The 26,037-nt window shown below is 43.8% G+C and overlaps 1 protein-coding gene across 1 annotated transcript in view; it reads right to left on the reverse strand.

Annotated features, from left to right (window-relative positions):
* The window catches only part of fer1l6 (fer-1 like family member 6), a 656,531-nt gene that overhangs the window by 439,618 nt on the left and 190,876 nt on the right, over positions 1 to 26,037 (reverse strand). The window contains exons 9-11 of the mRNA XM_034186126.1: positions 12,925 to 13,111; positions 7,441 to 7,542; positions 3,879 to 3,969 (exon numbers count right to left, since the gene is read on the reverse strand). Coding sequence (XP_034042017.1) covers positions 3,879 to 3,969; positions 7,441 to 7,542; positions 12,925 to 13,111 — 380 coding nt within the window. The remainder of the gene's footprint in view (positions 1 to 3,878; positions 3,970 to 7,440; positions 7,543 to 12,924; positions 13,112 to 26,037) is intronic.

A 26,037-nucleotide genomic window follows, 5' to 3' on the forward strand; every position in this document is an offset into this window, starting at 1 on the left:
CTTTAACTATTTACGCATGTCCCAGCTGTTTGTGGCCGGAATGGCTGGAGCGTGCGTGTGCGCACAACCGTTCCAGCCACAGACGGCTGGAATGGTTGCGCACGTTCACATGTTTTGTTTGATTTTGTTTAAAGTCAGCGTCCGCTTCGTTTTCTTTTGCGAGTTTCAGTTTTGTTATGTTCCTTTATGCGCTCTTGATTCACAGGTGATGGGAGAAGTGCAGGCTCATTCGTCCTTCTTTTCTCAACGATTTGTGACTTTGTGACTTTTTTCCTTTGTTCAGCTATCGTTGTGTGCCGTGTGACCGGGCCCTAAGCCATATAATATAGCTGGTCTCATGACTGTCTTTCACTCTTGCAGATATTCTTGGTCACAAATCACTCCTGCCACCTTTCTCCACCCACTCCACCCTGACTATGATACGATACGATATGATACAATACGATACGATACAATACACTTTATTGTCCCCAAAGGGAAATTTGGCTTGGACTTCAAGTGCTCTGCAAACATTTCTGTCTCACAAATCAATAAATACAACAACAAAACAGTACACTGCTTGCATGCTAGTGGAAAATTCATCAGCATATTGCACATTTCCCATAATTTACAACTAAACAGCATAATAAAACAGATAAAACCAGATTAAAACAGATAAGTGAAAGTACACACCTTACTTGTACATATGCGCATTCACACATGGGCACACACACACAAACACATACCCATATATATATATATATATATATATATATACAACCCCTGGCAAAAATTATGGAATCACCGGCCTCGGAGGATGTTCATTCAGTTGTTTAATTTTGTAGAAAAAAAGCAGATCACAGACATGACACAAAACTAAAGTCATTTCAAATGGCAACTTTCTGGCTTTAAGAAACACTATAAGAAATCAAGAAAAAAGATTGTGGCAGTCAGTAATGGTTACTTTTTTAGACCAAGCAGAGGAAAAAAATATGGAATCACTCAATTCTGAGGAAAAAATTATGGAATCACCCTGTAAATTTTCATCCTCAAAACTAACACCTGCATCAAATCAGATCTGCTCGTTGACATTGACCCTATGCCATGACATTGACCCTATGCCATGACATTGACCCTACGTGTCTTTTTGCAAGGAATGTTTTCGCAGTTTTTGCTCTATGGCAAGATGCATTATCATCTTGAAAAATGATTTTATCATCCCCAAACATCCTTTCAATTGTCCAAAATATCAACGTAAACTTGTGCATTTATTGATGATGTAATGACAGCCATCTCCCCAGTGCCTTTACCTGACATGCAGCCCCATATCATCAATGACTGTGGAAATTTACATGTTCTCTTCAGGCAGTCATCTTTATAAATCTCATTGGAACGGCACCAAACAAAAGTTCCAGCATCATCACCTTGCCCAATGCAGATTCGAGATTCATCACTGAATATGACTTTCATCCAGTCATCCACAGTCCACGACTGCTTTTCCTTAGCCCATTGTAACCTTGTTTTTTTTCTGTTTAGGTGTTAATAATGGCTTTCGTTTAGCTTTTCTGTATGTAAATCCCATTTCCATTAGGCGGTTTCTTACAGTTCGGTCACAGACGTTGACTCCAGTTTCCTCCCATTCGTTCCTCATTTGTTTTGTTGTGCATTTTTCGATTTTTGAGACATATTGCTTTAAGTTTTCTGTCTTGACGCTTTGATGTCTTCCTTGGTCTACCAGTATGTTTGCCTTTAACAACCTTCTCATGTTGTTTGTATTTGGTCCAGAGTTTAGACACAGCTGACTGTGAACAACCAACATCTTTTGCAACATTGCATGATGATTTACTCTCTTTTAATAGTTTGATAATCCTCTCCTTTGTTTCAATTGACATATCTCGTGTTGGAGCCATGATTCATGTCAGTCCACTTGGTGCAACAGCTCTCCAAGGTGTGTTCACTCCTTTTTAGATGCACACTAACGAGCAGATCTGATATGATGCAGGTGTTAGTTTTAGGGATGAAAATTTACAGGGTGATTCCATAATTTTTTCCTCAGAATTGAGTGATTCCATATTTTTTTCCTCTGCTTGGTCTAAAAAAGTAACCATTACTGACTGCCACAATCTTTTTTCTTGATTTCTTATAGTGTTTCTTAAAGCCAGAAAGTTGCCATTTGAAATGACTTTAGTTTTGTGTCATGTCTGTGATCTGCTTTTTTTCTACAAAATTAAACAACTGAATGAACATCCTCCGAGGCCGGTGATTCCATAATTTTTGCCAGGGGTTGTATATATATATATATATATATATATATATGAAAAAACCAAAAATGAAAGCATTAAAATACCGTTTCTGTTCAGAACAAACTTGTTGGGAAAAAAACCTGGTTCAAAGCCTTGATTACAACAAGATACTTGTTGGCATGAAGCCACCCAGCAGTCTTTCTCTAAGGACTTTGCATGTTCTCCCACAAACACATTGCTGTACATTCAGATGAGGTGAATTGGTGGTCTGTCTTTATGTGCTGGATCTGTGATGTGTGATGTGCTGAGGCTAAAGGAATGTAGCTATTGGCCCGGTCCCACTTGGGAGAGGATTAATTGCGCATGAATTGAGTATACAAAGTACGGGCGTTCGTTGTCGTCCGCAACAAACATGGCCAAAAATGACAAATGTCCCAGTACGAATTACGGATATATTAATAGCGAATATATGATGAACAATCAATCAATCAATCAATTTTTTTATATAGCGCCAAATCACAACAAACAGTTGCCCCAAGGCGCTTTATATTGTAAGGCAAGGCCATACAATATAAAGTGACTAGTGATGCCATTGGCATCACTAGTCACACCAACACCACAGCCTCTGAAGCAATAGCTGGACTCGGAAAAGTTGATTACAGAGTTGATGTTCATGTTATCGTGCAAGGGTTAACTGTTCATGAGTTTGGGGAGCGGGGGGGGCGCTTGGGGTGTGAGACGGTGTTTTTTTTTGAGAGTGTCAGAGAAAACAGAGACTTCGGCGTGAGTTGTTGCTAAACACCAACTCTTCCTTTTGTTGGTGTTAAATAATTCCTTCCCACTGTCGCCAAGTGCTTTTGACCGTTGGGGTTTTTCCGTAATTATTGTATGGCTTTGCCTTACAATATAAAGCGCCTTGGGGCAACTGTTTGTTGTGATTTGGTGCTATATAAATAAAATTGATTTGATTTGATTTGAAATAAATGTCCTGAAGGAGACCCGAGATCCACGGCTGACTTCTCTGCAGCTCGGGATTTACAGTATGTTGTTGGATTGCAGCAGCTATTACGTCTTTGTGGATCTACACAGCTGGACTGGCACTGACTGGCAGGTATGTTGCTTTATGCCTCATATAGTACTTTGGGTTTACATGACGTGTTTGTTATGCATTCACAGATTGTCTGCAAATCAGATGCAGAGCAGACATAATACAAACGCTTTATCTGTGGCCAATCTGTATGCATTCACTACAACTTATTTTAGTTATATATCCATTTTACACACTGTCCCGGTCTGCTGCCAAGCCGCAAATCCCCATCAGTTGCGGATATCAGCAGATAACGGCAGATATACAGTGCATAGACTGAGTATGTATTGAGTATGTAAGGCGGATGTCATCCGCAGCCAAAATTTTGTGCAGCTCAAAAATCCTGGCAACGGAAGAATGAGCCTATGCGGATAATTGCGGATGTGTGCGGGTGTCAGCCGACTCATACAAGCATGTTTCAAGGATATTGCGGATGTTTAACGAATATGAACCAATTTTGTGCGCAATTCATACGCAAATCTTCCTAAACGCCAGTGGGACCAGGCCCTAAGCCACATGTCAAGAAAACAAAGAAAGTAAAGCACTGGAACATTCCATTTCCTGCTTACCTCTGTCACCGTCCTGCTCATTGGAGATTCGTCTCAGGTCAAAATAATGAGTTCCTATGGCAACGTCATTCATACTTCCCTCATCCCAGACCTATTAAGGAAAAAAGAAGTCAGACTTCTAAAACTACAGGTTTCACAGGTTTGTTTGTAGTTATTTATTTTTTGGGATATATTGAACAATATCCAAAAGATTCACAACCACTTTTTGGAAAAACTAGAAGTGTAAAGGTGGCTATAGAAGTTACAGATTTCTGAGGATATTTTTTCTTCTGTAATCTTCTCAATCATAAAAGATGAGAAGCTATTTTTGTCTTGTCTTCTTTTTTCTGGACCACAAAAAGATGCTGAATTTTTCTCTGTTTCTTCAATCCACTTTGCTCTGGATCTAATAAATACACCATGGGCTCTTTGTGTGTGTGTATATATATATATATATGTGTGTGTGTGTGTGTGTGTGTGTGTGTGTGTGTGTGTGTGTGTGTGTGTGTGTGTGTGTGTGTGTGTGTGTGTGTGTGTGTGTCATCTAAGTTTGATTGTAAATTTAGTATTTTTTTTCTTTATCATCGTCAGTCAAGAAGGTTTGTTACAATATGTGTTTAGATGCATTACAACTTCTATTTTGTCAAGATCTTTTTTGTTGTTTGTTGCTGAAGGAGATAGACTGCTGGCAGATTCTAAATTTGAGGAACTCCATTTGCTTGATTGGAGATGTACGTTCTTTGGAGGACTTAATTTCTTCAATTAGAGATCTAATATTTTCACAGTGCAATCAAGGGAGCAGCCGAAGGGACATACATACATTGCTGTTTAGCAGACTTGAATTGAATTTCCAGTATTTGTTTGAGTTCTTATTTTGGATTTAATATCTATAAAAAAACATAATGGTCTAATGGTCTGTCAGTGGAGCTGCCGAACAGAGCTGACTTTGTAACTCAGCAGATGGTTTGAGATTAACCAATAGACAATTCTGGATTTTATATTTTACCAATGCATCCTCTAGATTGGGTAGTGTTTATAAAATAGGTAGCTGACATTTTTCAAGGGTGGCAATAAATTATGCAAAGTTTCTATAATGAGTTGGAATGGTGTGTGAGTCCACAATGTTTTTAGAACCTGTGAACTCAGCAGTGTTTAGAAGAACTCAAACCTTTATTTCCTGTTAATTACGTATTTTTTAATGTAAATTTACTGTGTTAATGTATTAATAAATTGTTTAGGTTCTTGTCATATACACAGTATTATCATGATTATCGTTATCATTATTATTATCATCATTATTTCATCTGCCAAGGACATAATAAGACCCATCCATCCATCCATCAATCCATTTTCTTTCGCTTATCCGGAGTCGGGTCGTGGGGGCAGCAGCTCAAGCAAAGCTGCCCAGCCCTCCCGATCTACACACACCTCACCCAGCTCCTCCAGGGGAACCCCAAGGCATTCCCAAGACAGCTGAGAGTCGCAGTCCCTCCAGCGTGTCCTTGGTCTTCCCCGGGGCCTCCTCCCGATGGGACATGCCCGGAAGATCTCTCCAGTGAGGCGTCCAGGGGGCATCCGGAAAAGATGCCCGAGCCACCTCAACTGGCTCCTTTCGACGTGGAGGAGCAGTGGCTCGACTCCGAGCTCCTCCTGAGTGACCGAGCTACTCACCCTATCTCCAAGGGAGTGCCCAGCCACCCTGCGGAGGAAACTCATCTCGGCCTTTTGTACGCGCGATCTCGTTCTTTCGGTCATGTGCCAAATCTCATGACCATAGGTGAGAATCGGAACGTAGATCCGATAGATCCACGTAGAACCACGACGGTCCGATACAGCATCCGCATCACCGCAGATGCTGCACCGATCCGTCTGTCGATCTCACGCTCCATCCGTCCCTCACTCGTGAACAAGACCCGAGATGCTTAAACTCCTCCACTTGAGGCAAGGACACTCCACTGACCTGAAGAGGGCAAAGCACCTTTTTCCGGTCGAGAACCATGGCCTCGGATTTGGAGGTGCTGATTTTCATCCCGGACGCTTCACACTTGGCTGCAAACCGCCCCAGTGCACGCTGAAGGTCCTGATTTGATGAAGCCAACAGAACCACATCGTTCGCAAACAGCAGAGAAGAGATTCTGTGGTTCCCAAACCAGACCTCCTCTACACCCTGGCTGCACCTAGAAATTCTGTCCATAAAGATAATGAACAGAACCGGTGACAAAGGGCAGCCCTGGCGGAGGCCAACGTGCACTGAAAAGAGGTTTGACTTACTTCCGGCAATGCGAACCAAGCTCCTGCTGCAGTCATATAGCCCTTAGCAAAGGACCCCGGACCCCGTACTCCCGGAGCACTCCCCACAGGGTGCCCCGAGGGACACGGTCGAACACCTTCTCCAGATCCACAAAGCACATGTGGACTGGTTGGGTGAACTCCCACGAACCCTCGAGCACCCGATGGAGTGTGTAGAGCTGGTCCAGTGTGCCGAGACCAGGATGAAAACCACACTGCTCCTCCTGAATCTGAGGTTGGACTATCGGTCGAATTCTCCTCTCCAGTACTCTGGAATAGACCTTACCAGGGTGGTCTGAGGAGTGTGATCCCCCTATAGTTGGAACACACCCTCCGGTCCCCCTTCTTAAACAGAGGGACCACCACCCCAGTCTGCCAATCTAGAGGCACTGTCTCCGACCGCCATGCGATGTTGCAGAGGCGTGTCAGCCAAGACAGTCCCACAACATCCAGAGGCTTAAGGTACTCAGGACGGATTTCATCCACCCCAGGAGCCTTGCCACCGAGGAGCTTTCTAACCACCTCGGTGACTTCGGCCTGGGAATGGATGAGTCTGCCTCTGAGTCCCCAGTCTCTGCTTCCTCTTCAGAAGACGTGACGATGGGATTGAGGAGATCCTCGAAGTATTCCTTCCACCGCCCGACAACATCCCCAGTCAGGGTCAACAGCTCCCCATCCGCACTGAAGACAGTGCTGGTGGAGAGCCGCTTCCGCATCCTGAGGCATCGGACGGTTTGCCAGAATTTCTTCGAGGCTGACCGATAGTCCTCCTCCATGGCCTCCCTGAACTCCTCCCAGACCCGAGTTTTTGCATCTGGGACCGCACGGGCTGTGGCAGGCTTGGCCTGCCAATACCTGTCAGCTGCCTCTGGGGTCCCAACAAAAGTGTGTTGCAGACAGACAATATGGGCTGACCCTTCCATCACCTGAAAAGGATGCTACTGTATATCCCAATTGGATTTAAGGCATTTTATTACCAACACTGTGGCCAGAAAGGCTTAGAAACTGCATTTCATTGATTCCATTTATGGCATGTGTGAGTCCATGCCATGTGTTCCTTTTGTAGAATGCAATTTATCACTTAATTCTGTGTGTTAATTTAAGATTTTTAATACTGTGCTCCTTTTTAGAAAGTGTTAGTTAAGAGATTATGCATGTAAAACTAGAACAACTGTGTGAGTGTGATTCATTTGTGTGCACTTATGCAAATGAGCAGAGCCTGGTACCAGTCATTATGAGGTTCATCATTTGCATAGTCTCTGATGGTGAAAGCTGTGATCCCTACATATCCTACCTGGACCTTCACTCTCTGACACAGAGGAGGAAACATCTCTGTGAAGACGATCTGTTCATTCCACACTGGGTCTGCTGTGGACTTCTGAGTGGATGTTCGTCCCTAATAGTTGACGTGAGAAGAACATTGACAGACATCAGAACAAAAGTAACATAATGTATTTGTCCAATGGCAAACTACAAATGGTCTCACAGCACAGCTCATGTGGCTAGATTTTAGCTATGGCTAATGAATTGTAAGTGAGTAATCAAAGTTTCAACATTTACAGAAAAAGGGTCACACAAATACAGGGAAAATGAAACAGGAAGTAAGTTCTTTTGGCTTCTCCCTTTTTCACTCGGAGTCTTCACAGTCTGTATGCTGGATGCCCTTCCTGACTCTTGAGCCTTCTGCATTGCAAGCATGTGCACTAATCACTTGGCCAAAATGCAACACAAGCAAGACCAAGAAAAAAGTAGTCAAAACAAAATAAACTAAAATAACACTAAAGTGGCATGAGCAAAATATCGAGTGGTGAGGTTGCAGATTGCATTGCTGTTGCAGTCACAATATTGTTTTCCTTCAGGATATCACTTCGGCGATGGGGATTCATGCTCCCTTTCCTTCTCTTGTGATAAGCAATACACATCATCCCAGTGGTGGGCACAGATAACCAAAAAAGTAACTTCAATAACAGATAATCAGATAACTGAAAACTTATCTTTTATAAAGCTAAACCGATAAACCACCCAAAATGTATCAAAAGTTACAGATAACCGATAAATTCCAGTGTTGTCTCCGGTACACTTGCAACTACAAACAAGCTGATTTTGAGTAGACACTATGATCCCTTCGGGTAGCATCAAAAGCGACAACAGACCCAAACAATGAGTCAGCACTTCTGTCTTTGAACATCCTGCCCCCTGCTGGAAGCTCCTGTTTACTACATGGCTTCCAGCACAGAAGCAAGCTGAGAGGAGCCACAAAGCTCAGCATTTTTCATCTTGGAAAATAAAGCAGTGCTGAGTTATGGTTTGATGTATAAATAAAATGAATACTGATAGAATAACTCCATTAATGTCAATTCTGTCATTTGTACAAAGTTAAAATGTAACATATATCTTTTAATGTTCAATAATGCACTAATTCTGAAGTTTTATAACAAACACAGACAGATTGCAGAGGATTCTGGGTAAAATGTGCCTCTGCTAGCACATGTTAATGTGAGGTGTGTCATGTGTTGGTGTTTACAGATAAATGTGCTTTTGTAAAATATTCAATTTTTATTTGTAAAAAAAGTGTTGTGAAAATGTAGGAACACAAACCCACAAAAGGGGGCGTAAAATGAACGGGCAATGGATAAGCCAAACAGTAACAATTTAATGTTGTGAAGTGCACAACGGAATACAGACAAATACAGTTTTGGTAATACAGACAATTATATGTTGAGTGACGTGTGGGCAGGCTTGAGGATAGGAGACGTCCGTCCAGAACCGAGCCGGATCCCACACGGCCTTCACCGCCAACGGACCTGAAGAACACCGGAGCCGCCAAGTCCTGGATCCCCAGGTGGCCACCGTCTCCAGCTGTCAGACCTGGTACTGCTGGCAGAGAACAAAAACAGTATAGATGAGTGTGAGTTCGCACACTCAGTAATTCCACAGTCTGTGTTCCTTTGGGAGGGAGCACCTCCACCTCCAATCACACACTCGTGCAGCTCCTGTCTAACCACTTATCTGGTTGGGGTGTGAAGCGAAGGCGTCGCTGATCACACCAAACGCCAATCCCACAGATAAGGCAACACCACAGGAAAATGGCTGCAAAGAAGTTCAGACTATAAGTCAGTGTTAAGTTCAGCAGAGAAATTACCTCTTCTGGTAACTGATTTCTTGGCGAGGAGGTGGAGTTGCAGTCCGGCCTTTATGGTGATGGTGATGAGTTGGATGAGTGACAGCTGGTGCTGATGATAAGTGACAGCTGTCACTCCCAGTGGCTCCGACGCCCTCTCGTGCTTGAAGCCCGCACTTCAAGCAGGGCGCCATCTGGTGGTGGTGGGCCAGCAGTACCTCCTCTTCAGCGGCCCACACAACAAAAAGGCATTTTCAAAAAAAAAAAGCCAAGTTATAATTAGATAACCGTCTGATATAACCGGTGTCAAAAATAAATAGAATGCTGCCATAATCTACTGGTGCCAGACGTTCAGTACTTAAGCTGGGTTTACACTGTGCGAGTTTTGGCCCTTTTTCATCTGATTTTTTCATTTGTGTGAGAATTTTTTGGATCCCACCGAGTTTCAGATTAATTGCGCGTCCTGCATCGTTTAGTATACATGGAATAAAGAGCTGCGTTTAACCTCTCACGACCAACTCCTGATTGGCGATCGTATGGTCAGATGAAAATAAAACCTGTTTGATATTCTGGTTGGCCATTGTGAGGGTATAACGCTGCTGAAGCACTTCAAGCGTCCAACCTCTTGCACTGTGCCTGTACAAACACCGCAGACCTGTCTTGTAATGTTTTTTTTTTTTTTAACTTTGATGTCTCCCATGGAGAGTTTTTGTAAAAAATAAGAAATGTAAATTAAATTTGAAAAAAAAAGCTTCTGTTTACATTTTGTTTCTGGAAACACGAGTCTGATGTGTGGTTTTTGAACGTACAATGTGTGTGAGAACATAAATCAGGCGCTCTGAACTTTTACATTGTGTGGTTCTGTCGTATAGTTTGAGCTGGAACCAAGTATGGTGATTGTCTGCCCAGCTTCAGGACGAATACTGCCATGAACACTACTGGCCAGTAGATGGCAGTAGAGACTGTGAAAACTTGCCAAAACAAAATTCCAGATAATCCGTGTCTGCTACATTTAAGATGCGTGGAATTTAATAAATGCAAACACAATAACGTCTATAAACCCAGAGAATATATTCACAAGAGTTTTAGGCACTCGAGTTTAATGCTGTTGTCCGTGGAGCCTGATCAGGGTGTCTGAAATGCATTTCTCCTGTTGCGAACGTACTGAGATTATCCTATCCTACCCATAATGCACTTGGTACAGCATGTCCACACTAAAACCTTAAAAATTAGTGCATTACTTTAAAACTAAAACATATTTCTGATATTTTCACTTTATAAAACTTCAGACGTGACGTTAATTTAAATAACTTGTCCGAAATTAGTTTGGTTAAAATTTGAACCATAAGTTAAAAATGTATGCCTCTGGATGACTTGGGTGATATTGCCCGCGTATCAGTATGGGGTTAAAAGAAATGAGTTTTTTTGTGTGTGACCAGTTCTCCTTTGACTGCAGAGGATAGAGCGGTTTCTTCTAGAAGCAGCTCTCCTCTGTTTGCAGAGGGTAGAACTACACATCTGCTACGAAACATTTAACAGGTACAGTAGGTGCTCAACTGATTTTAAATTTTATAAATGTTTGTAGCTGTTCAGCTTTGTTTACCACGTTAATGGTCTAAAAATTATCAGACAAAAATTTATCGGAAGATAATTAGTCTGATAATTGTTTTTAAAGTTATCTGAAAAGATAATCCGATAATGAAAACATTATCTTCGATAATTATCGGATTATCAGAACTGTGCCCACCACTGTATCATCCTCAGTTTCACAAAAATGAGGATTCTTGAACTTGCTAGCCTGCACTAGCAACCTGTAGACAGTGTATACAGGGGGAGTAAAGATTGATTCCTTCATCTCTCTTCAGTCTTCTGACCGCACTGCAAAATTTGAAAGACAGAGTAAGCGTGTCTCGTTTGGGGTACTGTATCAATATGGCACTGCAACATTGCAGCATCCATGAGTGGGCCAGCTCACGTCGATAAAACAGAAAACGAATATTTACACAAATGGTTGTCTGAAGAAAAGCACATTCAGCTGCTTTTCAAATGTGTCCCCAGAATGAAAGGGATGAGGATGTGAAGCAAGTCAGTTCCAAAGTTGAGGTGTTACAACATAAAATAATGGGCTTTTCTGTTTTTTAGATGGGTACGAAGAACTGAGAGTAATCTCTGAGCAGAGGAATGAAGAGCTCGGTTTGATCAAGCCCCTGCATGTACCCCAGAGACAGTCCAAAGTAGCAAGATGCAAGCTGAGACAGCGTACATTAAAAGGCACTCTGGGACTTCAAGTTCCAGACAGACAAGTAGCTGCTAGCCAAACTACGAGACATAGTGGTGATTAACAAGGAAAAGAAGACCACAGCTGTGATAGGTGTGGCAATCCCAGTTGACTGCAACATCAGAATGAAGGAGCACAAGAAAAATCAAGTACTAAGGGCTGAAGGAACAACTGGAACAGATGAGCTTGAACTGCTATGATTAGAGTCTCTGTGCTGTCCTTTATGCCAGCCTTCTCCACCCACTGGTTGGCTTTCCTGATGTCAGCCTTCCCTTATCTGTCTGGTACATCCCAAGGAGGGGCTTGGTCTTCCATGATACCTCTTTCTCCTGTTCTTAATCACCCTCTGAGGTACTCTTGTAGGAGCTCATCTTGAGAGACATTCATCTTCCTGATTTGTTCATGACTGCACCTCATTTAATCTCTGACACTCGTGGCAAACTTACTATTCCAGTTGGGTATCTCATGACTGGTAACATGACTCTGATCTTATTCCTACCATTGAGCTGGCTTCTCAGCAACTGTCTTATCTTCCTGAGGCATTTGCGTGTATGTACATGTTCATTATTGTTGCTATTGGCCTGTTGGACTCTCAGGTACTTGTAGCTGTTCTGAATGTCCACTATCCTGCCTTCTGGCAACTATACCCCATCAGTCCAGATCACCTTCCGTCTCTGTGCCACCATTCAGCCACACTTATCCAGTCTGAATGGCATCCCAATGTCATTGATGTAGATGCTGGTGGATCAGAGTCAATGTCTCACTTGTTCTTGGCGTACAGCTTGATGTCATCCATATATAAGCAATGGCTGATGGTTACTCCACTCCTGAATTGATATCTGCTCTTTGTCATAAGGTGGTTGAGGGGATTGAGGTCAGTGCAGAGCAGCAGCGGGGACAGTGCATCACCTTGATATATTCCATGCCTGATGGTGACTTATGCCACTGTTTTTGAGTTGGCCTCCAGCAATGTCTTCCACAGTTCTATTGAGTTCCTGAGGAAGGTTATCAAGTGCACTGTTAGCCTACTATATTGCCAAACACTCCAGTATCCATATGTGGGACACTACATTGAACTACCAAAGACACCTGAGTGTCGCCTTAGGTTACTGGTTAACACCCAAGACTCATACACTAAAACAGGAAACATCAGGGCACTAAAGACTTGGGCCTTCATCTTCTTGCAAAGGTATCAGCATTGCAAAACACATCTGGTTAGCAACTTCATGTTTCTATAAGCTCTTCAAAGACATCTCTCAATTTCAAAGACCAAGGACCCAGAGACATGAAGGTCACCACCAACAAAAAAGAATGTACCCAAAAAGTTGGTGTCTATGAATAAGAGAAAGAGTCTGGTTATGCCAGGCTCGTGAACTTACCACTTGCTTGAAAAAGCTGACCACCACATATGGGTCAATGAGTGCTGTGTTGTCCCCTACAAAGGCCTTGGTGACATTAGCCATGATGCTGGAATTGTTTCGGGGAAGGCCTTGAGCTCGATACACCTTCACACAGAACCGAGCCCAGGGTCTCTCTGATGGAAAACCCTCTGGAATAAGTAGATTCCTGGATGAAAGGAAAACACAGCTGCACATGGAAAGACCCTAAATTCTCAGTGACTCTAAAATGAAAACATAAAAAATAAAAAAAGGCCTGAGTGAAACAGGATGTTTCTACAGATTACACTGTGCACTACTTTGGTTGGATAGTCTGACACTCAGTGTGCAAAGGGTCTCTGTAGAACCACATCGAGTTGGATATCATCCTTTTGTAGCAAATGTCTATCACATAGCGTGCTGTAAATTCTAACACATTTAGCTAGTTTTTTTCTTGTTTTTACAGTGAGAAGTACTTTTACTTCAATGCATTCACATCACGGTGTATCCAGAAAGTATTCACAGCACTTCACTTTTTTTCTATATTTTGTTAAGTTACAGCCTTATTCCAAAACAGATACAATTATTTTTTTTCTATCAAAATTCTACACACAGTACCCTATAATGACAATGTAAAAACGTTTGAGATTTTTGCAAATTTATTAAAAATAAAAAAAAACTAATTATGTGTACATAAGTATTCACAGCCTTTGCCATGAAGCTCTAACTATGCTCAGGTGCATCCTGTTTCCACTGATCATCCTTCAGATGTTTCTACAGCTTAATTAGAGTCCACCTGGGGTAAATCCGGTTGATTGGACATGATTTGGAAAGGCACACAGTTGTCTTCATATAATGAACCAAGTGTATTCATATAAGGAATTGTCTGTAGACCTCCGAGACAGGATTGTCGTGAGGTATGTATTCATAAAGCATCTTTGGCCTTAAGAGAGCTCCTAAGGTGCAAAACTGTCAAGAGTAGGGAGGAGGACTTCTGACGCGTCAGAAGCATCAAAAATTGGTCTAAAAGCGTTGCTTTTTAGACGTGTCAGAAGCGTCGCGTCAAAAGCCAAGCTAAAACGACTGGACGGGAGCTTGTTGGCAGGCTGACGCGGTCAAAGTTCAATCCAATCCAACTTTCGACACTCTGAGCTGTGACGTACCTTCGCGTTGTCTGATAGGAATGACGCGTCGGGCCAAAACACAGAAGAGTAGTGGCAGAAACCACTGATCTATACAAAACGGATTGGTGCAGAAACCACTGATCTGTACAAAAGGGATTGGTGCAGAAACCACTGATCTATACAAAACAGATCGGTGCAGAAACCACTGATCTGTACAGTGACAGTACTGCTCATTTATAGAGCAGTTTTCTGAAGAAAAATCATTGGAAATTTTTTTGTTGTTGTTGTTTGTTACCTCAAAATGTTTGATTACTGTTAAAAAGGTTTAGAACACTTGTAATTAAAATAGCTAAATAAATCAATAAATGGGTCTTTAGAAACCTTTCATCTGTAATTAAAACCTCCTGTTATTTCAGATTAGATCATTTCTTGTTTAACATAAGGAACCTTGGACATTTATTTTTAGACAAACAAAATAACATGGAAACTTGTACATTTTTTAAGTCTGGTAGATTATTTATATCTCATTTCAACCAGAAAAACAGACACTGTAAATAAATACAAATGTTTATTATAAAGTAGGATTTCTGTGACATAAACCTCTTGATGAATTTTTTTAATGCTCATTTCAACTTGTAATTTTGACAAAATATGTAATTGCCTTCAATGTTGTTATCAGGACAGAGTCATCTCATTTCAACCAGAAAAACAGACACTAAATAAATACAAATGTTAATTGTAAAGGCAACAGGAAATAATTTAACAATGACTGCAGTGTGATTGTAAAGTAGGATTTCTGTGACATAAACCTCATGATGAATTTTTTTTTATATAGTCATTTCAACTTGTAATTTCGTCAAAATATGTAATTGCCTTTAATGTTATCAGGGCAGAGTCATTTCTAAAATATGAATTTGAGCACAATAAGTGGAGAGCTTCTACCTGTGCAAATGTCTTTTGACTTTGATTTCATGGACATTTTTAATGATTCGTTCATTTATTGTTAAAATATAAAATTAAGGATTCAAGGATTCAAAGAAATTTTATTGTCATATGCACAGAAGAACATGTTCCCTGCACAATGAAATGTGTCTACTGCATTTAACCCATCCTAATTGCCAGTAGGAGCAGAAGTCGCCATTAGGCGCCCGGTGACCAACTCCAGATGTACATCCCTGCCTTGGTCAACAGCAGGGCTGAGCAAACCAACACCGACCCATAACAAACAACACACACACAACACATAACACATAGGCCGGCCCGGTACATAAAACATATATATGAAAGCAAAACACGAGGGAAAAGGAGGAAAAAAACCCTCATAGCCGCTGCATTACACAGTGGCAATGAGGAAAAAAATCCCCATCAGTACAGAAAAACAATAATCACACAGACAAAAACAAGGACACAGGATGACAACCGAGATTTGAAAAGGTCCAGTTTATCAGAACACTCCGGAGGCAGCCTGTTTGGCGCCGTCAACGGCCTTGTCCGACAATCCTGGAGGGGGAAGGGGCAGCCCTGAGCAGTCCTGAGCAGTCCTGAGCACAGTCAATGTCAGAGCTGGAGAAGCTGAGGGGAGGGGGGAAGACCAGGGAGCGAGGCTTAAGTGTTGATCTTCTGAGGAGGTTTTATCACAGTGACCTTGAAGTGCAGCTGTATTTGGGGAAGCCAAATGAATAGCCAGATTAGCAGACGCCTGAAAGATTCCACAGTTCTGAGAACAGAGTGGCTCTCAATGCATCTGAATGTAGAATGTGGTCTTCACAGACGGTCAGAGCGGGTTTCCAGGGCTGCAATTCTATTCGAGATGTTTTCCAACGTGCGGTTATCCCCCGCTGACTGTGCAGCCACTGCCTTCCCAATCGAATCAATCATGTAGGGCAGCCTGGAAGGACCAATCAAAGCTGCTTCCACTTTCTTGATTTTCCGGTAAACCAGCATAGTGCCCGCTCCACACATCAGAAAGCCAGTCACCACCAAGCCGAATATGTACACATCTTCGACGTCCTCCACAGAAAGCATGTAAAGGCACATGACCTGCCACCTCCTCCACGAGTCCATCACGTAACCCATCACATGCGTCCTGGCAGGACAGGTCGGGTCCTCCGCCCCCGAATGTCTTGTAGAAAAAATAGTGTCAATTGCGTTCAGAGACCACTTTAACAGATCCATTTTTGTCGTTTTCCAGAAGAGCAAAGCTGCAGCCTCACAGACAACATGCCACAGAAGCAGGAAAGATAAGGAGGGAGGGAGAAGAGAAAAGTGCGTCCGTCTTGGCCGAGTGCAAGCTGGCAAAAAAAAAAAACTCAAGTTGACTCAGATCAACTGTTCTAAAAGGCTACGCTAACGTTAGCTGATCATTAAACCTTCACAGCAGTGCAAATGTCACATTTTATTTTAATATTATTCTAACCTTGAAAAAGCTGCAGAACTAAACTCCTTTGGGCAAACTGGGACTTTGCATATATCCAAAAAGTAGGAGATTTCGGACTGAGTGGGTCTTCTCCATCCCCAGCAGCTGCCTGTCTCGGTCTGCCCAGGGATGATGCCTGAAGGCCGGCTTCTCCATGCGGGTCGGCCCGCTATCGCGGTTTGATCGATATCCCACCAAGTCGTCAGTTCTCCTTCGGTCGGCATCACTCTGAAAAGTAGCTGAAAAAAAGCTTCTCCCAGCAGAGTGATGGGAGAATCATTCTACTGCTGTTTTTTAAAGCTTTTTTGTCATTCAGGCAACCCAAATTCAAGATGGCGATCGCTGAACGTTTTTCAGGTTGTGGAAACAGCCAGAGTGTGACGTGGCAATCTCTGCCCCCTTGCCACTTCGAAAGCGACGCGTCTGATGTCACGATGCGTAGGAAATGCATCGGCCTGGCGTTACGACGCGTTGGGAAGCGTTAAAGCATTGCGCTGAAGTATTCAGTGTAAAAGGTCCTTAAGAGTGTCTTAAACAGACAAGACGGTGGAAAGACAGAGAGGAGAAATAATCTCTGTAAGTTGAATGGCAGTGATTCATTAACCGGCTTGATGGTGCAGGGATAATGTTTGTGGCTGACCTCATCAAGAATGAGCTTACTTTTCCTACCTAGTGTAGTAACGTAATAATGCCTAAGATGAAGGTCATCACAACATTGCGTTACCTGGATACGGGAAAAATGTAAATTGCATGTAAATATATATTTTGATTTATATATAAACTAGCTGAGTTACCCGTTCTATGCACGGGTAACAGAGAAGAATTTTAGCCATGTCATTGTATATTTCTTGTCACTTTAGTTAAGGTGTAGTAAGTTGCATTGCATTGTGCTTATATTGTCATCATTAATTTTCATAGAGCAATTTGTGACATTCATGAGACTCAAGTGAATTATGATAAAAAGGTGATATCACTGCAATGCTCTGGCATGCTGTACACAGCAGGTACATTTTAATTGAAATAAATGGGACCAAATGTTATCTTGGCAGAGTATATTTTACTCTGCAAAATTTACTGTGTAGTACACAAGGCTGAAAAAAGAATATGCGATGTGATGGCAAACACAGGACCAGAGTGTGAGCCAGCACTGTGTCCGCCCTTTGCACAGGAGCTGCCGGTACTGGACATCGGAGTACAACCAATGGACCAGACTCACGCCATATGCGTCCAAGCCGGTATGCTCTCACTCACTCACTCACTCACTCACTCACTCACTCACTCACTCACTCACTCACTCACTCACTCACTCACTCACTCACTCACTCACTCACTCACTCACCCATGCCATCACATCTTCGCTCATCCTAACAGTCCAAGCGCTCACTGGCCTGCCATCAGGAGGAGGGTGCACTGACAAAGTTCACAGCCAGCTCGAAAGTGGTCACTTGCTGTCTATCTTCGTGCTGGCTGTGGAAATGGCCACACATTTTCGAAGTGCTCCACGAGTAGTATTGGACGTTTGTGTGCGGCACCTGGAATTTGGCCTACACCTGTCGAGGAAGGGATCAAATGGGCTCTCACAGGGCATTTGCTGTCTTTCGGCTGCTTGTGTGCGCAAATGTTTGTGGAGACAGGTGTACAAGGCATTTTGAGGTGGCTTGATTTTTTACAAATAGCATGCAATTCCTCTTTTGTGCACCAGTCAGCTTCAATCATGTTATGTGTGAAGGGCCCCTTAAAATTGAACCTTCTGGTGAGTGAATCTTATTGTCGTGTCAGTAAATGATTTAGTGGAATCTGACTGTATGAATTGTTAATTAGACAAAGGACTGAAAGTTTATTTCATGGTTAGGCTCTATTGTGTGAACTTTAACTTGAACAAGATATTTTTGTTAATTAACAGTGTTTATGGTTCATGTAATTAAGATGTATTGAGACAAAGGCATGAGTTAAAAGGAAGCGGAGTCTAAAACACCACGACGTAAAGCGGAGTGGTGTTACTCCGTGAAGTCAAATCAAATCAAATCAATTTCATTTATATAGCGCCAAATCACAACAAACAGTTGCCCCAAGGCGCTTCATATTGCAAGGCAAAGCCATACAATAATTACAGAAAAACCCAAACTGTCAAAACGACCCCCTGTGAGCAAGCACTTGGCGACAGTGGGAAGGAAAACCTCCCTTTTAACAGGAAGAAACCTCCAGCAGAACCAGGCTCAGGGAGGGGCAGTCTTCTGCTGGGACTGGTTGGGGCTGAGGGAGAGAACCAGGAGAAAGACATGCTGTGAAGGGGAGCAGAGATCAATCACTAATGATTAAATGCAGAGTGGTGCATACAGAGCAAAAAGAGAAAGAAACACTCAGTGCATCATGGGAACCCCCCAGCAGTCTAAGTCTATAGCAGCATAACTAAGGGATGGTTCAGGGTCACCTGATCCAGCCCTAACTATAAGCTTTAGCAAAAAGGAAAGTTTTAAGCCTAATCTTAAAAGTAGAGAGGGTGTCTGTCTCCCTGATCCGAATTGGGAGCTGGTTCCAGAGGAGAGGAGCCTGAAAGCTGAAGGTTCTGCCTCCCATTCTACTCTTACAAACCCTAGGAACTACAAGTAAGCCTGCAGTCTGAGAGCTATTGGGGGGATATGGTACTATGAGGTCCCTAAGATAAGATGGGACCTGATTATTCAAAACCTTATAAGTAAGAAGAAGAATTTTAAATTCTATTCTAGAATTAACAGGAAGCCAATGAAGAGAGGCCAATATGGGTGAGATATGCTCTCTCCTTCTAGTCCCTGTCAGTACTCTAGCTGCAGCATTTTGAATTAAGTGAAAGCTTTTCAGGGAACTTCTAGGACAACCTGATAATAATGAATTACAATAGTCCAGCCTAGAGGAAATAAATGCATGACCTTTCTAATTTTAGAGATATTGCGCAAATGCAAAAAAGCAGTCCTACATATTTGTTTAATATGCGCATTGAATGACATATCCTGATCAAAAATGACTCCAAGATTTCTCACAGTATTACTAGAGGTCAGGGTAATGCCATCCAGAGTAAGGATCTGGTTAGACACTATGTTTCTAAGATTTGTGGGGCCAAGTACAATAACTTCAGTTTTATCTGAGTTTAAAAGCAGGAAATTAGAGGTCATCCATGTCTTTATGTCTGTAAGACAGTCCTGCAGTTTAGCTAATTGGTGTGTGTCCTCTGGCTTCATGGATAGATAAAGCTGGGTATCATCTGCGTAACAATGAAAATTTAAGCAATGCTGTCTAATAATACTGCCTAAGGGAAGCATGTATAAAGTGAATAAAATTGGTCCTAGCACAGAACCTTGTGGAACTCCATAATTAACCTTAGTCTGTGAAGAAGATTCCCCATTTACATGAACAAATTGTAATCTATTAGATAAATATGATTCAACCCACCGCAGCGCAGTGCCTTTAATACCTATGGCATGCTCTAATCTCTGTAATAAAATTTTATGGTCAACAGTATCAAAAGCAGCACTGAGGTCTAACAGAACAAGCACAGAGTTGAGTCCACTGTCTGAGGCCATAAGAAGATCATTTGTAACCTTCACTAATGCTGTTTCTGTACTATGATGAATTCTAAACCCTGACTGAAACTCTTCAAATAGACCATTCCTCTGCAGATGATCAGTTAGCTGTTTTACAACTACCCTTTCAAGAATTTTTGAGAGAAAAGGAAGGTTGGAGATTGGCCTATAATCAGCTAAGATAGCTAGGTCAAGTGATGGCTTTTTAAGTAATGGTTTAATTACTGCCACCTTAAAAGCCTGTGGTACATAGCCAACTAATAAAGACAGATTGATCATATTTAAGATCAAAGCATTAATTAATGGTAGGGATTCCTTGAGCAGCCTGGTAGGAATGGGGTATAATAGACATGTTTATGGTTTGGAGGAAGTAACTAATGAAAATAACTCAGACAGAACAATCGGAGAGAAAGAGTCTAACCAAATACCGGCATCACTGAAAGCAGCCAAAGAGAACGATATGTCTTTGGGATGGTTATGAGTAATTTTTTCTCTAATAGTTAAAATTTTATTAGCAAAGAAAGTCATGAAGTCATTACTAGTTAAAGTTAAAGGAATACTCGGCTCAATAGAGCTCTGACTCTTTGTCAGCCTGGCTACAGTGCTGAAAAGAAACCTGGGGTTGTTCTTATTTTCTTCAATTAGTGATGAGTAGTAAGATGTCCTAGCTTTATGGAGGGATTTTTTTATAGAGCAACAGACTCTTTTTCCAGGCTAAGTGAAGATCTTCTAAATTAGGGAGACGCCATTTCCTCTCCAACTTACGGGTTATCTGCTTTAAGCTGCGAGTTTGTGAGTTATACCATGGAGTCAGGCACTTCTGATTTAAGGCGCTCTTTTTCAGAGGAGCTACAGCATCCAAAGTTGTCCTTAATGAGGATATAAAACTATTGACAAGATAATCTATGTTCCAACAAAAACTACAAAGATCATAAACAAAAGTCTGGTCAACAAAATTTTTCATATAACGTTATTCAATAAAAGGAGGAATACTTTTCGGTATCCTCGTGTCTCGAATAACACCTATCACACAATGATCACTGACATTGTTGGGAAAGACACAAGAAGAAATATATTTAAAGGGCTTCTTTGTTAGAACCAAATCAATCAATATAGATTTCTGTTGACATTTTAAGTTTGGCCTCATAGGAGACAGGATTAACTGTCACATTTAAATCATTACATTGGGCTTTTAAAACTTCAGAAACCTGCGAAAGCCAGTCCCAATTTAAATCTCCAACCAGCACTAGTTCATTAAATTTTACTTTAGAGAGAAACATAACAAGGGTGTTTAGAGAACAGCTGTGGGCAGATGGGGGCCAATAACAACCCAAAAGCATAATATGATCTTTGGACACCTTCACATTCAGGGCCAGCAACTCAAGCTCTTTACACACAGACTCTGAAAGCAATAGTTGTACACCAAATTTTGACTTAATATAAATCACCACCCCACCACCCTTTCTCTGGTGGTCTGCATGGAACACATTATAACCTTTGACAGAAATATCCTTATCAGAAATAGACTTTTTGAGCCATGTTGCAGACAACGTCTGCATTTGTTGAGTTGATCCATATTTTTATCATGTCCAGCTTAGACAGCATACTCCTTGCATTGATATGTATGATTCCAAGACCAGATCTTGCTTTAAAAGCAGCAGGTGTAAAACACTGTGCAGGTGCGTTTGGGCCAGGGTTGAGTTCAATGTTTCCAGAGAGCAGTAAGAGCATTAGAACAAAAATTTTGCCTTAATGTTATTGTTTTCAGGATGAGCTGCCAAAACAGATGGAGACGGTGCAGCTGAAAAACCAGAGCAATATATGAAATGAATTTTAATGATGCTGAATACTAGTAGTCAGTATGAGTACAGTGACTCCATGTAGCGGACCGGAATTTTTATTCCAGTGACAGCTTCCCCCAAGGATGGCAAAAAAAGACAGACACAGAAAAGCAGTGATCTCCCACCAGTGTTGCCTCCATCGTTGGACTGGCACCAGGGTAACCAAGACCTGGAAACACTTTCAGCTGAACGCAGTGACAGACACAGGTTATGTTTACATGCCGTTAATATTCGGGATAAGGTCAATATTCCGGTTTCTGAATCATTAGGAATAACCCGTTTACATGCTTAAGCAGACAGAGTTACTCCTGTATATTTGGTCATTGGTATCATTTGGAATAACCCCATCTAAACAGCAACGCACGTCTTCCACCAGTGCTTTATTCTGGCGTTCGTACAAATCCTGCTTTGCGTAACTTTTCAGCCACCTTCTTGTAAATGTCGCTATCTCGGTATTTTCTGTTGTGTGGGCCGCTGAAGAGGAGGTACTGCTGGCCCACCACCACCAGATGGCGCCCTGCTTGGACTGCGGGCTTCAAGCACGAGAGGGCGCCGGAGCCACTGGGAGTGACAGCTGTCGCTCTTCATCAGCACCAGCTGTCACTCATTCAACCCATTACCATCACCATAAAGGCCGGACTGCAACTCCACCTCCTCGCCGAGAAATCATCTACCATACAGGTAATTCTCTGCTGAATCTAAACCGAACAATAGTCTGATCTCTTTTGCAGCCGTTTTCCTGTGACGGATTCCTTGTCTGCTGTGTTGGCGTTTGGTGTGGACTGCGACGGCTTCGCCTCCCACCCCACCCAGATAAGTGGTTGTCTCAGGAGCTGTCCGAGTGTGTTATCGGAGGTGGAGGTTCTCCCTCCTAACTGAACACAGACTGTGGGATTACTGAGTGTGCGTACTCACACTCATCAAACTGTTTCTGTTCTCTGCCAGCAGTACCGGGTCTGACTGCTGAAGACAGTGGCCACCTGGGGCGCAGGGCTTGGCGGCTCCGGTGTTCTTCAGATCCATTGGTGGTGGAAGCTGTGTGGGTTCCGGCTCTTCTATCACCAGACGTCTTCTATCTTCGAGCCTGCCACACGCCACCTTGTGTATGATTGACATTCCGCAATATTGTTATTGTCTGTACTTCGTTGTGCGCTTCACAACATTAAATTGTTACTTTTTGGCTTATCCATTGTCCGTTCATTAACGCCCCCTGTTGTGGGTCCGTGTCACGACACCTTCCCAACAGGATTTCTCGGCCAGCGTCATGGATCCCGAGGGGCGTCAACCATCGCTTGAACAGCCAATGGAAGAGCGAGGTGCACAGGCGCCAGCAGGAGGCGTATTAGGTGAGCTGCAGCACATCTTAACCACCTTTACTGCTCGGTTGGACTTAGTTACCGAGCAGAGCATTGTTCTCAATCGAAGGATGGAGGCTCTCACCGCCCAGGTGGAAGCGCATGCTCAGGGCGCTGCTGCAGCACCTCCTCCTGCTGACCGAATGCCAGAGACAGACATTCCACTGGTCGTTCAACGAACCCCCCCACCTTCCCCTGAAGCATACATAAGCCCTCCGGAGCCGTACGGAGGCTGTGTGGAGACATGCGCGGACTTCTTGATGCAGTGCTCGCTCATCTTTTCACAGCGTCCCATCATGTACGCATCAGACGCTAGCTGTGTGGCTTACATTATAAATTTGCTTCGAGGAGAGGCACGCGCCTGGGCTACGGCGCTCTGGGAGCAGAATTCACGGCTCCTAACGATTTACACTGAGTTTGTGAGGGAGTTCCGACAGGTGTTCGACCACCCTCATAGAGGCGAGACCGCTTCAAGCGTGCTGCTGTCGATAAGACAGGGGTGTCGAAGCGCAGCGAAGTATGCAGTCGACTTCCGCATCGCGGCAGCGCGAGCCGGCTGGAATGCTGTTGCGCTCCGCGCCGCCTTTGTAAACGGACTGTCTCTGGTCCTTAAGGAGCACCTGGTGGCGAAGGACGAGCCGCGGGATTTAGACGGGCTTATCGACCTGGTTATACGGTTAGACAACCGATTAACAGAACACCGACGGGAGTGAGACGAAGGGCGTGGTCAGGCACAAGCTGTCCCTCTTCCTCCCGGGTCCGAAAGGGAGCCGACTTCCCCACGCTCCACAGCCAGGGCTCTCCACGTGACGACAGCTCCCCCTGCTGACATTGCTATGGAAACGAGCAGGGCCAAAAAGCGATCAGATCAGAGACAAAGGAGGCTGATCCGTGGAGAGTGTTTTCTCTGCAGCTCAACCGAGCACATACAGAGAGAGTGCCCCAAACGGCCAAAACAGCAGCACTCATCCTTAGAGACTGGGCTAAGGGTGGGTCACAATACCCACGCGGGGAAACCCCGAAAATCTGCACGTATCCCAGTCACGATCCTGAGTGGGGATCTAACCCTTCACGCCCCAGCACTGGTGGACACGGGGTCGGAGAGGAATCTGCTGGACAGCAGATGGGCAAAGGAGGTTGGGCTCCCTCTAGTGGCCTTACCGTCACCATTGTCGGTGCGGGCACTAGATGGCACCCTTCTTCCACTAATCACACACCAGACACAGCCCGTGACTTTGGTTGTTTCTGGGAATCACAGGGAGGAGATTGTGGTTTATGTAACACCTTCTACCTCCCGAGTGATTTTGGGTTTTCCATGGGTGTTAAAACACAATCCCCGGATTGATTGGCTGTCTGGGGTTGTGGTTCAGTAGAGCGAAACCTGCCACCGGGAGTGTTTAGGATCCTCGGTTCCACCCGGTGTGACAGCTAAGGAGGAGGTTTTAGTCCCCCCCAATCTGGCGGCGGTGCCAGCCAAGTACCATGACCTTGCTGATGTCTTCAGCAAGGATCTGGCACTCACGCTGCCCCCATACCGTCCGTACGATTGTGCCATTGATTTGATACCGGGCGCTGAGTACCCATCCAGCAGGCTGTGCAACCTCTCACATCCGGAACGCGAATCAATGGAGACCTACATCCAGGACTCGTTAGCTGCCGGGTTGATCCGGAACTCCTCCTCCCCGATGGGTGCTGGTTTCTTTTTTGTGGGCAAGAAGGACGGCGGACTCTGTCCATGCATTGATTACAGAGGGCTGAACGAGATCACGGTTCGCAACCGATACCCGTTACCTCTGTTGGATTCAGTGTTTACGCCCTTGCATGGAGCCCAAATTTTTACAAAATTGGATCTGAGGAACGCTTATCACCTGGTTCGGATCCGGGAGGGAGACGAGTGGAAGACGGCATTTAACACCCCGTTAGGTCACTTTGAGTACCTGGTCATGCCGTTCGGCCTCACCAATGCGCCCGCGACATTCCAAGCGTTGGTTAATGACGTCTTGCGGGACTTCCTGCATCGGTTTGTCTTCATATATCTAGACGATATACTCATCATTTCTCCGGATCCTGAGACCCATGTCAAGCATGTACGTCAGGTCCTACAGTGGTTGTTGGAGAACTGGCTATTTGTGAAGGGCGAGAAGTGCGAGTTTCACCGCTCTTCTTTGTCTTTCCTGGGGTTCATAATCTCCTCCAACTCCGTCGCCCCTGATCCGGCCAAGGTTGCGGCAGTGAGAGATTGGCCCCAACCAACAAACCGTAGGAAACTGCAACAATTCCTCGGCTTTGCGAATTTCTACAGGAGGTTCATTAAGGGCTACAGTCAGGTAGTTAGCCCCCTGACAGCCCTGACCTCCACTAAGGTCCCCTTCACCTGGTCGGATCGGTGCGAAGCCGCGTTTAGGGAGTTGAAGCGCCGGTTTTCGTCTGCACCAGTTCTGGTGCAGCCTGATCCTACTCGCCAGTTCACAGTGGAGGTGGATGCCTCTGACTCAGGGATAGGAGCCGTGCTGTCCCAGAGCGGGGAGTCCGATAAGGTTCTCCACCCTTGTGCCTATTTTTCCCGCAGGTTGACCCCGGCTGAGAGGAATTATGATGTCGGCAATCGGGAACTCCTTGCGGTGAAGGAGGCTCTTGAAGAGTGGAGACACCTGTTGGAGGGAGCGACGGTGCCCTTCACGGTTTTCACGGACCATCGGAACCTGGAGTACATCCGGACTGCCAAGCGGCTGAACCCCAGGCAAGCCCGCTGGTCACTGTTCTTCGGGCGCTTTGACTTCCAGATTACATACCGCCCCGGGACCAAGAACCAACGGTCGGATG

The sequence above is a fragment of the Thalassophryne amazonica genome, chromosome 14 (genome assembly GCF_902500255.1).
Source record: "Thalassophryne amazonica chromosome 14, fThaAma1.1, whole genome shotgun sequence".
NCBI classification, from domain to species: domain Eukaryota; kingdom Metazoa; phylum Chordata; class Actinopteri; order Batrachoidiformes; family Batrachoididae; genus Thalassophryne; species Thalassophryne amazonica.